The sequence below is a fragment of the Pygoscelis adeliae genome, unplaced genomic scaffold (assembly GCF_000699105.1).
Source record: "Pygoscelis adeliae isolate BGI_AS28 unplaced genomic scaffold, ASM69910v1 Scaffold197, whole genome shotgun sequence".
Lineage (NCBI taxonomy): Eukaryota > Metazoa > Chordata > Aves > Sphenisciformes > Spheniscidae > Pygoscelis > Pygoscelis adeliae.
In genome coordinates, this window is record NW_008825105.1 from 2,381,264 (window position 1) to 2,397,370 (window position 16,107).

At 56.2% G+C, this 16,107-nt stretch overlaps 1 protein-coding gene across 1 annotated transcript; it reads right to left on the reverse strand.

Annotated features, from left to right (window-relative positions):
* Positions 1–1,893: 1,893 nt before the first annotated feature.
* Positions 1,894–13,318, reverse strand: LOC103919877 (metabotropic glutamate receptor 4-like). Its single transcript, XM_009327464.1, has 3 exons — positions 13,310–13,318; positions 11,327–11,543; positions 1,894–1,925 (listed from the first exon to the last, which is right to left on the reverse strand). Exons 1-3 carry the CDS (start codon positions 13,316–13,318, stop codon positions 1,894–1,896), a joined length of 258 nt encoding a protein of 85 aa, XP_009325739.1.
* Positions 13,319–16,107: the final 2,789 nt, after the last annotated feature.

Sequence of the window (16,107 nt, forward strand, 5' to 3'; positions counted from 1 at the left end):
CAGCCCCCCAGGCCCCATACCCAAGCCCTCCCCTCGTGCCTCCTCTCCCAGGTCGCTGCCTTCACCCCTCCTCTCCCCCCCAGCTCAGCTCTTCTGCACCGCCTTCCCTCCCATCCCGCATCTCTGTAGCTCATCTCTGCCTTCCATCCATTCCTGTCATCTCGAGCCACAACCACATCACGCCCCATCCCCCCGACAGACACACGGTCCCATGCTGGTGGCTCGGAGAGGGTTTTCCAGCCAGCCCCGAGCACCAGCCCCTCCTCAGCCCAGGACTGGGTTTTGCAAAGGGCTCTGCACACGCAATGGTCAAATACTGGCAAAAACAGCCCGTGGGAAGAGGAGACTATGGGCTGCAGCCCCAGCACGAGCCCTTCGCCTCCGAGACAGCAGCCTGGCCCTGCAAAGGGTTTTATTCCCATCCCTGCGGCACCGGCCAAGCTCCCAGCCCAGCTTTCCACAGGGCAATTGCAAAAGCAGTTAATTAAAATTAAAAGAGACAAGGGGAAGCTGGCAATTGGAAGAGTCCACACACATGGCTGCTGGGCTCCCAGCCTCCAGCTCCGAAAAGCCAGAGCCCTCCTGCTCCTGCATTTTTGCAGATGCCAATAAAAAGAGAGATGGGAGAGAAAATTAAACATTGCAGGACCTTCTGGATGTAATTGATGGTCTCAATTTGCATAGTAAATGACACGGCTGATACCTCGCCTGCCACTAAAAGATCCCCGCTTAAGCAAAGGTCAGAGTAATTAGCACACGGTGGCAGGGAGAGATTTCCCAGCTTACTGCCCTGGAGAGGAGCAGGGGGAGGACAGGACGGGGACAGGTACCGAGGCGGACGCCTCCGAGATGGGAGGGTTCGCTCCCTCCCACAGGGCTGGCGGAAAATTGGGGTAATTTGGCCCCTTGCAGCCTAACGACAGAGAGAAGGGGGGGATCTGATGGGTGCCAAGCATGCAGCAAGGGAGGTTGCAGGGATGGGGATAACAGCATCTCCCAGCAATGGAAACCTGCTGGCCGGGGGAGCAGCCACACCGCCCAGCCACAGAGGGGGGTTTTCAGGTTGTTTTTTTTTTCCTGTGGCAAGAAATGGGGCCAATTTGCTGTTTGTTTCCCATATGGGGAGCCAGATGGATGGAGAGGTGGGAGTTGGATACACAGACTCCTAGACAGACAGATCAGCCAGGCGAGACAGGCAGCAGCAGGCAGCACCGGCAGGATAGGCACGTCCCTGCCTGGGGCGTGCTCGGCCCCGGTCACCGCCGAGCCCCCGGCCAGGCCAGGGTGGCACCGACTGTGCCGCCAGAGACGGCAGCTCCGGCTAAGGAGCCAGTGCAGCTTAATTACAGTTTCCATGGCAATAAAAGGAGAAAAATCCAACAAAAGCAGCAGTTTGCAAACACGAGCGCCTTCCAAAAGCCCCGGCGCAGAGTCGGGCGGGTGCATGCACATGCAAGTGACAGCTTGGAGCCGGCACAAGTGCACACCTGCGTGCCACCAGGCACCAACACCACAAGGCTCCCGTGCCTCCTGTGCTCTGCTCCGGGCTCGTGTGAGTGCAAGAAGGCACACGCCGTGCCACGTGTCCCACCACAACACGTGCACCACAACACGTGCCCCGCACATGCGTGTGCCCATGAGCGTGTGGCACAGGGACATGGGGGTTCCTGGCACACGCGTGGCAGCTGCAGCACCGGCCCCTGCCCCGCACGGCCAGAGCAAACCCAGCTTCAAGACTTTCCTGGGACAGCAGCAAGGCTTTGCATTGGGGTCCTCCATGAGTGTTTTATTCCCCTCGCCCCGAGCAGCAGCTTTGAGCATCCCCAGGATCTTGTGGCACTTGCAGGGGCAACAAGTGACCTTGGGTGAGCTCGTGGCAGTGACCGTCATCTTCTACACATGGGAAGAGGGGGTGGCAGGGGAGACTGGTCCATAAATAAGTAAGAAAGGAGACTAAATCGATGGCAATTCAGAAATGACCAAGTTACTCGGCAGCTCCGTTAAATCAAACTAACGAAGAACGTAACAAAAAAGGGATACAGGCAATTAGGACGTAATGAGGACCTTATTAACACAGCGGCTGCAGAGCGCGGAGCACGCGAGCAGGACGCGGCCAGGCCAGGGGGAGGGGAAAGCGGGGATGGATGCCAGGAGAAAACTGCCCCGAGGATGGACACGGATGTCTGCAACCCCTGGCTGCACCGCCTGTGCCCTACAGTTTACTACAGCTCATCGGGGCTCTCCAGGCTTAAAAATAACACAAACGTAGCCCAGCTAAAAGCCCTCGGAGGGTCTGGGAGCCCCACATTCCTGTAGCACCCTCCTCCAGCTGGCAACACCGCTTAATGTTTTTATCTTCTTAATTAATGAAATCTTCTTAACAATGAAAAAATGAGGTTGGGGGGTGAGGGGGAGGTGGCTGGGGTGGGCAGAGCTGCGCATTTCGGGGCAGCCCCGCTCACCTCCAGCAGCGCAGGCTCTCAGCACCTGCATTATTCATGGCCCCCAGGCGCCACGGTGGGAAGGGGGATTTGCCAAGCGATGCTCCTACTGTCTTTGCACAAAAATCCATTTAGTCAAAACACTCCTTTAAAGCAAGAAATCAAAGCGAGGAGGCGGCGGCGATGATGGGGAGGAGGAGGTGGCTGCTCTCCCTCCTCCGGCAGGATGGCGCAGCATCGCTCCCTGACTCGGGCCAGGGTCTGACTCTGGGAGAAGGCAGGAGGTGAGGAACGGGGACCCCTTTCCTCCTCCAGCTTTGGGAAAGAGCCAAATTGGAGCAGGAATAGCGGGGAAGCCTCCAGGACCGGGACAGCATCCCACAACCAGCTGCTGGAGACAGCTTGGAGACAGGCGCCTGATTTAAGGATGCTCAGATGACATCCCATGCATGCCATCACTGATGCACGGCAGCGCGGGATGCAGGGCGCTTGCAGCAAGAAACAGCCTTGAAAACCCAACTTGAGCCCATTCCCAAACCTCCCACGGGCTGGGGCAGCAACCAGGCACCCGGAGGTGCAGTCCCAGGGTCTGGGAGCACCCGGAGCTGCTTCCAGCTCCTGGCCCAAGCCCCCACGGCAGTAGCAGCCTGGTCCCACGGCAGCAGAGCCAGCAGCTTCGCAGGGAGGCTGCTGGGAAGAGCCAAGGATGAAATATTCAGCAGCCTGCATCCAGGGAAGCGAAATGGTGGGGATGTAATTATGGGAGGTGGCCAAGCATGCCCACCGCTGCACTTGCAGCCCTTTCTCTGCCACCTTGCCAGAGCTTGCTGTAATGAGCACACGCCAGTTAATAAGTGGCAGCCGCCCCCTGCCACCCAGGTGGGTCTCGGCGCAGATGTTCGTCAGGTCAAGAGGGAAAATCTCCCGTGCAAAACCAGGACATGCAGCAAGAGCAACTCTGCAGAGGGAAGGGTTTGCCACGGGGCTCATCCTCCTGCAAACAATCCAGCCTCCTGCCAGGAGAGCCAGGCCAGCGGGGACGCATCTGCACCCGAGTCCCACCTTGGCCCCTGGGGCAAAACTGTGAGGGTCTGCACCCAGTGCCACCCAACAGCCCTGTGCACCCATCCCAGCCGTGCAAAGCTTGCCTGTGATCGTATCACCCCCACCCAGGGCAGGGCAAAGCGTTCCGGGAGCAAACCGCTGCCTGCAGTATCCTCAAGCGTATGGCCGTGCCTCTCCCACCGGCATCACCCACAGCCCAGTGGGATCTCAGCCTCCCCTGGCATCCCTGCGGCTCTGCCGGCCGCTCGCCGGGGGCCTCGGGGACTCTCCTCATTAAGGTGGGGTTAACGCGTGTTGTGAAACACAGGTCAGGGTTTAATCTCCACCATTACGGGCTCGGTGGGAGCGCAGCTGCTCCGGGAAGCGTGACACTGAAGTGCCCTCTTGATTGCAGGTAGATAATAAGCTTTTGCTGTCACTAACGTACACCATCAATCAGGGTGGAACCCCGGGGCTCCCTGCAGAGCTGGCGGCTGTGAAGCACTGGGTGAGCACTGACGCATTGGAGAAGGGGGGCCTGGCTCAACCGTGCTGGGAACAGCGACGTGCATGTCCCCTCCACCGCAACGTGCTCCCTGGGCACCCCGAGGAGGGGATCGGGCTCTGCACAGCCCGACTTCTGCAAGCAGCACCTGCACGGCTCACCTGCATGCTCCTGGCCTTCCCTTCCTAACCCCAGCCATTTAAATGAGATTCCCAAGCCTAGAGTCTTAATTGGTGAGCGGCTGGCTGCTCCCCTGCCCCGGGATTCATTATTCATGTCACTTCAAAGCCTCCAGGAACAGACTCATTAGAGGAGAAGTCATTAGAGACATGGCTCTGTGGCCTCGTAGAGGCAAAGCTCCTGTGCCATCACAGGACCGCTGTGCTTTGGTCTAACCACGGAGCATGGGATGTCCTGCGCAGTGCGAGGGTTTGCACCGTCCACCCACCCATCCATCCTCAACACTGCAGCAAAAATAGGCTTTGCAATTTGGGGAAGGCTTCCTACATCCTATGGGTACCTGCACACAAGCCAGGCTGGGATGGCAGTGTGATGGGGAAACGGCCTCGTGCCACGGCACGAGCCAAGGGAGAAAGGCAGCGCCGTCGAGCTGCCCTGGGTCCCATCACACGTGGCTCTTATCTCTCCTTTGTGGTGAAGCCCTAATGAGAGCGATACCTGGATTATCCAGCACGAATGCTGCGATATCCCACAAGTCCCAGTCCCGCTGCTGGCAAAGCAGCTCTGCTTCCAGCTCAGGCGTGCTTGGGGACACCAACCTGCCTTTGTCACCCAAAACCGGCCCAAACACATCCCCTAGTGCAGCCAGATCTCAGTTCGTAGACTCCTGCAGTTCACTGCAAGGTGGGCATCTCGCCCCTTCCCTCCTGGGAATACAAAGCGGGGAGTGACGGCAGCTGCAGTTTTTGCAGCCTGGTCCCACTTCGGGGATGGCAGGTCCCTCCTTGTGCGCCCTGGGCTCTGCATCATGTGTCCCCATCACCGGAGGCTCCTGGCACTCGCTGCCTGCCTCGTCCCTGGAACCGGCTCAAATGCCGCTCTTCAGTGTTTTGAAATCTCATCAGACATTATGAATCTGAGCAATTTGCGCTTGCTTTTCAGCTGCCTTCATTGCCAGGCTAAATCAGTAATTAATGAATTTGCAATGGGGAAAAGAAGGGGGAAAAAAAAGCAAGTCTTCAGCTCAAACCTAGGGCCTTGGGTGGGATGCCAGGGAGCAGAAAATTCAAGTTTCTCACTTAGATGAAAAACACCACAGACTGTGTCCATGGGAAGGATCTTCTGCTAAAGACCTAATCAGGGGCTCAGGCAAGTCAAGCCCCCCAGTTCCTTCAGCCCCTCTGCAGGCGAGCTGCCCCTTGGGCTGCGTCTCCTTCCCCCTCACCCTGTTCCAGCCCTGAACCGGGAAGAGCCAGGAGACTCTGGGGTTTTGGGGGAGATTTATAGCGAGATTTTGCAGTCTTTCCCCGGTCCACTGCTCTGCAAAGGGAGCATCGCTCTGCAGTCAGAGGCTTGAGTTTATTCTCTGCAGCAGAGACCCCCACCCATCACATGGCTCTAGGAGCTGGGGCTTGAAGTGCCAGATGAGTCCCGGAAGCAAAGACAACTTTTACCTTCATTTATCGTAATAATTTATCTCATCCCTCCTAACCCCAGCCCACATCATGGAAAACACACACGCTCTCTTCACCGAGCCCCCGGGGCTGCGGCTCCCATCTTACGCCATCTCGGACCGGACCTTGCTGGGAGCTCCGTGGAGCCGCCGGCATCTGCCTGGCACGACCAACTCGGGTCGCCAGCCTGCGGGCACCCCCCAACACACACCAAAAATATTAAAGAGCAAGATATCGACTCGGGCTGTCTCCAAAGCCCAGGTTTGGGCTGCGAGCCAGAGCCCACACATCAGCCTCGACCACAACTAATAGCTCCTCTTTGTCCGGCCCCGCTCACCTCCCTCCCCGCTTCCACCGCACAAAGGGAGCGCTGCGAGACATGAAAACAAGGAGCGGAGTTAAGAGCTGAGGGCACCATTATTTACAGGCAGATTTCAGCCAGCAAACGGAGCAAGCCCCGGGGCTGGAGGGAGTGCTTTCCCAGCCCAGCAGCCCCAGTCCAGCGCTGGCTCTCTCCAGTCCCTGCTTGCAGGACACTTTGCATCCACCAGCAAACAGCTCGAGGGCAGGGAAGGTTTTTAGGTGGGGAAACTGAGGCACGCATCCCTTCAGGCTGTATTGGGGTACACAGTGTCGACAGTAGCAAAAAGAAAAGAAGCAGTGGGGGGAAAGAAATAGGCAAATAACCCAGGAAATGTGGTTTCTGCCTCCGAGGAGCCTGCAAGAGTTTCAGGACCCAAAGCGGCAATGGCAGCAGAGCCTCGGTGACCAGACCTGTCCTTCCAGCTGCCTCGTCCAGCACAAAGAGGTGCCGCATCCAGGAAGAGCTGGAGCTGATTTTTGGGCAGGGGGTGGGACAACAGAGACCAGCACAGAAACTCAGGGGATGGGTATAACCATGATTTCGGCCCATGGGTGCCAGGGACCCTTCCTGAGCCACGCTGTGAAAGGACCTGCTCAGATATGCTCCATTCGAGCCCTGCACGGAAGAGGCATGCCACCACCCTCAGTGTTATCGGCCAGAAAACACCTGCAGGAAAAGATTCACCCAAAAGGCAGCCTTCCTGCAGAGCAGGGACCCTTCAGGCTCTCGGCACCGTGCCACGAAAAAATGTCCAGCTCTGTGCCAGCTGCTGAATGGGAGGATTTGGCTGGGGAGCTGAGATGCTGGCAGCAAATAACAGCCCTCCGGTGAGCCGCGGTAATTGAGTGCTGACTGCACAAGAACAGCCGTCCTCGGGGATGAAAGGGAGCTGGATCGCCAGCCCTGCTCTGCCCTACCGCTCATCACACCTCTCTGTCACTGGGCTGAAGGTCACTTGCTTTAAGTCCTGCACACGTCGCCAGGGGGGGCGGGAAACTCCAGGGGCAGGTACCCCCCAGCATCATCCTCCCATCCATCCCAGCTCTCCCATGGGGATGGCATCCATGGGACCCAGAACAGGGCACTCCCCAGGGCCAGCGAATAACCAGGATTAGCAGCCTTTGGGATTGCATATACAAATCTGCTGTAAAGTCATATTCGATGCTTGTTTATGCCTTAAGACTTGGGAGCGGCTTCTTGGGGGTGACATCCTGATGCATCAACCAAAAGTAATGAACTTGGTTAAAACCAGAAAGAAACAGCCATGAATGTCGCATGGGGATGAACAAATGCATCACAAATATATATCAGCCTCTTAACTAAAAATACAGAAAACTCAGCGAAGGATAAAACAATAGAGGGGGGTAATGGCAGTCTAAAATTGATCCAGACACATGACTAAGAAGTCTTGCATTTGGCTGGAAATATTACCCTCTTCACAAAACCAAGCGCTGCACATTACAACGCATGGCATAACATGCCGCGCTCACCAGCTAAATTACATAAACATAAATCTAATACTTCATCTCCAAGAGCTCGGCGACAGCGGAGATGTCAACGCACACAGAGCCAAAGGGCTGCGGACGGGTCTGTCCATCCACTAAACAATGCCACGGATCAGGGTCATGGGGAGATGCTGTACAAGAGATGGAGATGGGGACGTTGGGGACACCCTGCTGCTGGCCCTGCCTTGCACCTTGGCGCCAAGGTGTCAATACAGCTGAGACCCACTGCCTTTGCAGGATGCTTTGGGGGAGCACTTAAAACACTTAAAGATGGCCAAAGAAAATTCATCCTTTGCAGACATAACATCTCTGCAATGCTAGCACCCAAAAAATCATCACTCTAGTGAATAAGGACTGTCTGGCCATCGGTGCAATCACCAGGGGCCAACAGCATAATTGTCAGACTAATTGCAATATATAAAATATAATTGCCCTCCCAGGTCAGTCCGTCTTGGTAGCCCGGGGGCAGACCTAGCTGCAAGAATAACCTGTCCCCAGGGCGAGTTCCTTCTTCCCCTGCCGGCGGAGGGGGTCGGTTTGTGCCTTGAGCAGAAACGCTTTCCACTGCGACGGCAAAAGCTTTAACATGAGGCTTTGCTAAAAATTGAAACTGAAGGTCAAGTTGATAACGCATCAGAAAGCAAACAGCTTGAATGCTAACTGCTAACTACAGCAATGAGCATTATTGCCTGATGGAAATAAAAACCGACTCTGAAGACTCAGGCTTGGCATGAAAAATGAAGCGGAGCGCTGTTGGGGAGGAGCAGGGGAGATGCTCGCCCTCGCCCCAGGGTTGCCTGGCTCTTTCCCCCAGCATAAATACCCCGGCACAGGTAAACTCCACCACTTGACAAACTGCTGGCAAGCCCTAGGCAGAGGCCAGATCCTGAGTCAACCAAAAGCCCTTTTACATCATTTTGACAGGCTGGAGGCACCTTGAAGCAGCAATAAATCACAGGACCCTTTACGCTGTCGGAGAAGTGCAAATGAGAGCCAGGCGTATACAAACAGGCTATAAAAGAAGGGGATGGATCCTTCACCCATTCCCAGCAGCTCTGCGCTGGTGTAAAGCCTTTTGGTGTCAGCAGAGCCGTCCTATTTATGGGGGAAGACAGAAAGGTGAAGGAGGCACAGCCCAGCTCTTCCTCCAACCTTGCAGTTGCCACCACAGGAGGCAAGGCTAGGGGATTTTCACATTAAAAAAAAAAAAGAAAAGAAAAAGCACGTTCTTGGTCCAACTGTACCGTTAGTCACGGCTGCGGAGCTACCTTCCGTGAGCAAAGCAGCGAGGCCGTCCCCCGGCGCTCCCTCCCAGGGAAGATGCTTTAGGGAGCAGCTCAGAGCCCACCCAGGCATCCAAGGAAGAGCCGCTTCGCCAGGGCCCCGCGCTCGGGCTGATATATGACAGCTCTTATAAATAAATGTATTCCTGCAGCACGAGCAGGGAAGCAGCATTACTGCTGATAACGCACGGGCTGCACTTACGCCGCTGTTATACCGCAATTACAGTGGAATTATGCTTTTTGATAACTAAATTATCACTAATGCACATAATCGTTGGGTTATGCGGATACACAAATTACAGGACTGCCTCAGCCCCGGATTAATACGCGTGCATTTCGACTCCATGTACACTCACTTACTCTGCAATTATGCCGTCGTATCATTAACCATTTGGTTATAGGAACTCACGGTAACCACAGGTATGTCAAAGAAGAAGTGCTCGTGCTGCAGTGGGACCACCAGTCACGACAACCGCCCCTTACTGGTGCTTAATGGAGGACGAGCGTGGGTTCGAATTGTGCCTGTGCATCAACCCACTCCTCCCAGCCACGGGCAGCCCAGCACCGCACCCCCCCGGTGGAGCAGCAGCCATGGACGGGGCCGGAGAGCATCCTCCAGCTGTGCTTGCTGCAGAGTAAGGGCACAACAGGGCCAGGCACGGGCTAACGAAGCTGCTTAACCCAGTATTACTGTCACCTCCCCATGTCACCCAGTGGTCCCATCAGCCCTGCCCCAGGCACCCCACAGGGCAGGACCTGACAGCCCAAGGAGGGCAAGGAAACTCTCCTTTTTGGGTGGAAAAATGCTTACGATAATGCAAAATGCACCCCCACTCCCACAAAAGGCTGCTTTCCCTTATTCCTCCTGTAGTCAGACGAGAATCTCATTATCATCACTAGCCAGATGGGGCTGCTGTTAGCATTTACAAACCCCGGTAGAGTTAGTGGCGAAGCTGTTAACAGAGCCATAAACATAGCCCTTCGCTCGCAGCCCTGCAGCCCTTCCATGGGGCACCCCACCCAGCTCCCCCAGACCTGCCGGGCACCACACGTGCCCGATGGCACCTTCTCATCTGCAGCCCCCCGTACGTCCCCTGCAGCAACTCGCCGTCACCCCCGGCTGAGTGCAGACACAACCCCAGCTCGGCGCAGGCACCCCGCCACCGCTCACACCCGCATCCCCATCACGGGGCGCGCAGGCAGCACGCCCCACGCCCAGCCGTACAACAAGCATCGCACCTGCCTACTCCGAAGCATCCCCATGCGCTCCCTCCTTGCAAAACCACAGCCCCGTGTAAATATTCTGCTTTTCAAGTTAAAATCCTGAAGAGCAGATTCCAGGTTGAATCCCCAGATGGGTTTCTCTGCATATTAAAAGCACAGCCGGTTCCCAGTGCCAGGGCGTGCGCGCGAGACAGAATTAACGCTGTTCCTATTTATAGGACTTTGATTAGGAGCTCGTCACCTAGAAGTTTTTATTCCCTTTATCCATTTATAAGGCCATAACACAGTTTGACTAGCTCCGGATAGGCTGGTGTCCCACCGATTTTGCCAGAATTTAATGTGTCATTCAGATACAGTTAAGCCAGTAATAGGCAGCAGCCTGTGCGCTGCAGGGTTTTAACTGCCTCAGAAAGCACTCTTTAGCTCCCGTCTCGCCCCATGCATGCGATGCTGCGGAGGCAAAACAATGCCGGAGCGAGGAGGGACCCGGTGCTGTGCCGGTCCCTCTGCAGGGTCTCGGGTTGGCTTCGGACTCACGGTAATAGCACCCATGACAGCAACACCCGGGGGTCCTCACCATCCCAGCTGGTCCTGGGATTGATGCTCGGCCACCAGCGAGTACCCACGAGCTCCTCCGCCGCTCCCGAGGTTGCTAATCCCCCCTAAGCATCCCAGCGCTCCCGTCAGCAAAATGCTTTCCGGCTCCAAACAAATCCTCCCAAAGAGTTTTGCTGAGCCCAGACTTTCCGCCTGTCCAAAGCCTATAGACAAGTTAAAGCACCGGCCCTCGGGGATAATTCCACTAAAATTGGGCAAAGCGCGCGTTGGTGCCAACGTTATTTTCTGTCAAAACCTGGGAGTATTTGTAAAAGTCTTTTCTTCTGGAACGCACCCAGCGCTGCGGCTCAGCCGCAGGAGGAGGGGGTTAAACCGGCTCGGCAGCCACCAGCTCAGCGATTCCAAGTGAGCAGGGAACGGGATCTCAAGATGCTTTCCGAAAGGAGCTGGCAGCAGTAAAGCAGCCTGCCCTGCAGAGCAGAGGCAGCTTGGGATTGCTGGTCCCAATCCTTGCTGGAGAGCTTGGATCCTTGCTGGACACCACGTTGTCCTTGCAATCAGCAGGGCAGCCCCAAAACCCGCACCTCCTTGGGATCGTCCCCCAAACTGTGCCATCCACCCCTGCTCATGCACCGCAACCACATCCCAGCTCAGGCCAAGAAGCCCAACCAGATGCATCCCTCCGTTCCCATCCATTGCCTTTTCTCCTCTGGCCCCAGCTGCTCCAAAGCCCACGCCGAGCCCCCATCCTGGGGGAAACCCACTCACCATCCTCCCTGGACTTCTGGATGAAGGCCTCCACGCCGCTTTCGCCATAGCTGCCCTCAGAGGCCAAGGTGGAGACGTAGTTCCACTTGAGGGCTTTGACGATGTCCACCATGGCTTGGGCCTGGTAGGTGTCAGACGGGACGACGCGGGAGAAGAAGTCGTAGCGGCTGTTGTCACTCAGGTCCGGCGCGGTGGAGGCATAGCTGATCTGGGGGATCTGGGATGGAAAAAGACAAAGCATCAGGAGAAAGAGGTGATCTCCACCCCACTGCAATGCCCCCACCTTGCCCCTGCTCCCAAAGCCCTGCTCTGGAGGAGAGGGAGATGGATATCAAGGAAGACTATGGGTCAGGTGGGAGCACGTGCCGCCAGACAGACATGGGATGCTCCACAGCACCCAGGACCAGCAACTCATGGAGGGGAGACCATGAAGTGGAGGGTGATCAGCTCTACTGGGTCTTGGTGGCAACCCAAAGGCTTTGATCTGGTGATTTCCACCCATAATTGGGTACAGGAGACACAAAGCCACCCCAACCCATGCCGGGACACAGATCTCCTCTGCGCCCTCCAGACCAGTCTAAACCCACACACACCAATGCCTGGGAAGGGGGGAAATAAAACCATCAGAAAGCGCCAAGCTGCTGCTTTACATTTCTGCCCACAGAAATGCCTGGCTGGGCAGAGCCCAGCAGGCCAGAAGGACTCCAGGATCTCCTGAGGAAGAAGAGAAACCAGCCCCAGGGCAGAGCAGCCACCAGTAAGTCCCTTCGAGGTCCACCAAGGAGCCAGGCAGCCCTGGGCTTTGCAGGGAGAGGTTCAGAGCATCCCAGGCTTTCATTTCTGCATGTAACATGCCTGCCTACCTACTTTGATCTCCCCACCGTGCTCCCCGGGTGCCAGCCAGAACGAGAGCTGTGTGTGTCTCTGGGTGCTGCCTGGGTGAAGGGGACCAGCACCATCCAGGGAAAGTAGGTACCAAGCCTTGGCCACGCAGGCTGGCCCAGCCCCTGGAGATGTCGCGGCTTGGGGACCACCTGAAGCTCAGGGACACCCAGCAAGGACCCCAGAAGGGTTTCCCAAGCATGGGATGTACCCAGAATGGGAGAGGCCAAAGAGAAAACCTTACTCCTGCCCTGGGCAGCACTGCTAAGGTTTCCCTTTGGCTTCCTGCCCCAAGAAGGACAGATCCAACCCCACCCCACCAGGTCCTGTCCACCCAAGCCATAAATAAGCCCCTTAAATTAACCAGAGCTGCCGCACCTCGCACAGTACATTAGAATGATTTAGCACCAGAGGATCATCCGATGCTTAACACTTACACAGCACTTTACATCTCCAAAACACACCACAGATATTAATTTATCTTAAAGATGGAAAAGGCTTATTAAATTATCAAGCCCAGGTTCTCCCCACCAGCATGAAGCTCCCTACAAAAGACGTATCGAGTACCCAGACAGCTCCCTTGTCCCACACCCGGGCAGGTACCACACAGCTCTCCCGGGTGCAGCCCGACACCTCCCTGGCACATTGCAAGGGCTGGCAGAGCCCTGCTCAAGGCCTGGGCAAGGTTTTAAATTCAGCAGCTATATAATCGCAGGGGCTGGAGCTCAGCCATGGTACAGCCTCACCGTGGCTACAGGGCTGCAGAGGCTGCGACAGCCCTACCTGGAGCCGGCACAGCCCGGGGAAGGATCCGGCCACCCACTGCCCTCTTGCCTTCTAACAGACGCTTCTTTACTGCCAGGACAGAGCAAACGGAGGAGGAACAGCCCAGGGCATTGCAGATCCCAAACTTCCCCATGCCTTGGGGGCAAACGGGTACAGAGCAGCAATTCCCAGCTCTTAGAGGACTTTCCCCCTCTCCTGCTCCCTCTAATCCAGTTTAGGAATATTTCAGTAATCGCCACTTGTAGGAGCACAAATGCTGCCGGAGCCACAGGGGACTGCAACGGATCCCAGTAATCCCCCAGGCTCAGCAGGCACCTGGGTCATGTCGGATGCCCAAATCAGCTCAGGCTGCCTTTGGCCTCACCCATCACCACTCCCCATTAAGCAATTAGCCAATTCCCAGCAGCCGAGACACCTGGGTGGGCTTGGAGGTGATGGGGAGAGGTTTGGGGTCCGTAGGGATCATAGTTCGTGTTACACGATCAAGCCACCCTGCTGGGAGCCCAAAATTTTGGTACCTGCCTCTTAATGACGGTGCTTCACCACCACAACTCCCTGGTTAAATATCGGTATCGCCCCATCCCAACACCTCGTCCGACCCGTCCCTGCCCCAAGGCTGAGAGAAGCCCCCGTCCCCGCAGGCACAGCACCGGCTGGGTAGTGGCAGACCAAGGACAGGGGGACTTGCACCGGAGCCACCCGGATCTCCCCACCCTCCCCCCCCCCACGACCCACCCCATCCTCCTCCGCTCCTGCTCCCAGGCTGCATCTCACAGTTTCTCCTCTGTTTCTCCATTATTTTCCCCTCTTCCGCTCCCCCCACGCTCTCTCTATTAAATGCGTTACCGGTGTTATAAACCCACGACTCCACCTGAATGCTAAAAGGCCCCTCGAAAGGAGCAGCCACCCTTCTACCTACCTGCAAAATATAAGATGAAAAAAGAGAGAGATGGAGAAGGAGTGGGAGAGGAAAAGGAAAGAATCTTTATCAAGGCACAAATAGGATTACTCTCTGTGACAATCTGCTTTGTGCTCCTTTCCGAGGGGCTGTGATCTGCTCGTTGGGTATCTGTGACCGGGAGCCAGTACAAGGGACTCGATTAAAATTCTGCGCAGCAGGCGAGGCGCTCGTCTGGCAATCATTCTTCCTGGGGAGGGAACGAGGGGGCTGCTCCACGCCTGCTCTCCTTGCCTCCCCCCTGCCTTGCCTGCAGCCGCGCTGGCCAAAGGATGGACACGGGGGCTTGGGGGGGAGGCGATGCATGCAGCGTGCCCGTGCGACGAGGGCAAGTGGGCATGGAAAGCAGCGGTGCCCACGTCAAAGGAGATTCGGGGCCAGGGACGCAACCCTGCCTTTCCAGAGGATCCTTTCCCAACGATTTTTTTTCTGCATAGTGGTTTAGTTTAAATAGATCCCTGCCTCCTCGGCGGGGCTCTGGTGATGGGGACTTCCCAGCTATTCCCCCGTGACACCGCGCATCCCATCCAAGCCCAGATGCCCGGGGTGCGCCTGGGTTTAATCCCTGGGGTGCCCATCCTGCTTGAACCCCTGCTCGAAAATGAAGCCTAGAAGATACCTGTTGATCTACAGGCTATGAACTGGAAGCTGTATTTTAATAAACAAATGGAAAGAGCTTTTCTCTCTCACTCCTCTGCCTTGGATGGAAGTGAAAATAAAATACCAGTTCCCAAATGACCATTTCATAGACTTCTTACCTTTTTCCCCCTCTGCCTTTTTGATCTCCTGGTCTACAACAGGCCGACACCCAGCACCAGCTATTTTCTCAGATAAAAGACAAAAGTCCTTTTAGGTCCATAAAAGCAAAATGCAGGCAGAGAATTCAAGGTTCTTAGAAAGAAGAAGGTTGTGGTGGGGACGGAGAGCTGGAAACGTATCTCAGCTGCATATTTGGGCACCGGTGGTACCTTGCCTGGCTCATCGCCAGCCTGGGATAAATACCACGGTGGTGGTGGGGAAATCAGCGGGATCAGCTCTCCTGCACCTCAAGGCTCCCTTGTCCCATCAAGATCCAGGAGTAACCCCGGGGCAGGGGGAAAAACCTCCTTCTTCCCTTATTTTGAACCAAAAACCAGAGTCGGCATCATCTAGAAGCACCCCCAACCTGGAGAAATGTCCCTCAGGGTAAGACAGCAGGCAGGAGCCGGGGTTCAGGGTGTCATCCTGCTCCCCCCAGCCCCTGGGTCAATGGACTGGTGTGATCAACCTCAAATGCATCGCAATCACACCCATTTCATTACCACCGGCTTATGAGCTAATGAGGCATTTTCTCTACCGGCAGCGGACAGAATCCCCTCCAGATCGGGGAGAATTAGGCAAAGGCGGCGATTTCAGCGCGGCCCCAGCCGAGGCTTGGGGGGCTGCAATGCTCCAACTTAAACCATCAATCTGAACATCCGCCTGAGCGGCCAGGAGGGAAGGAGCCGAAAAACAAATGGGCCATTGAACAGCCAGAGCCACACACACCGGTCGGGAGCATCCCCATGAGAAGGGACTTCTGCACCGGCCCTGCTGCTCATGGCACAAGCTCCCCCCCGAAGCCAGAGACAGGGTCGGGAGCAGCTAATTCCCTAACCATAATTATTAATTTCATGCATATCTTATGCAAACCTCTGGTTCACCGACAAGATGGAATTGATTTAATTAGAATTTCCATCATCGAGCCATTTGGACGGCAGCTTTTAATTAGGAAGAGTGTAAAGCACCGCAGGGGCTGGAGGAGCGAGGGGCTGAGCGGGGACGGTCAGACCTTGTCATCGGAGCAGAGCGAGCTGCAGCCCCCGGCCTGCTGCCCCTTCCCCGGGGCTGCAGAATCAGGCCCAGTGCCAAGGCAGGATCCAGCCCTCAGCATCTCCTCGGAGAACGATAAAGATCCCACGCCCCGCAGACCCTGGGCTGCTTACCAGGTCTCCGTGCCTCAGTTTCCCCAGCTGAAAATGGGGGATGCAAGCTTGACAGGGCAGGCAAATTGCCCAGGCATCGCGATGCACCGACACAACGCGGAGCCGATAACAAATTCCTCCATTTCCCAGCGCCAGTGCCACCGAAAGGCGGCCGCTCCGGGGTGACACACGACAGCCGCACTCGAGGGGAC

Excerpts from the sequence above, each read along its gene's own strand:
- LOC103919877 (XM_009327464.1), bottom strand. Across the intron at positions 1,926-11,326 it reads CCAGAAGTCCAGGGAGGATG|TCTCCCCTGCCACCCCCTCT; the intron begins GTGAGTGGGTTT and ends TTTATGGACCAG.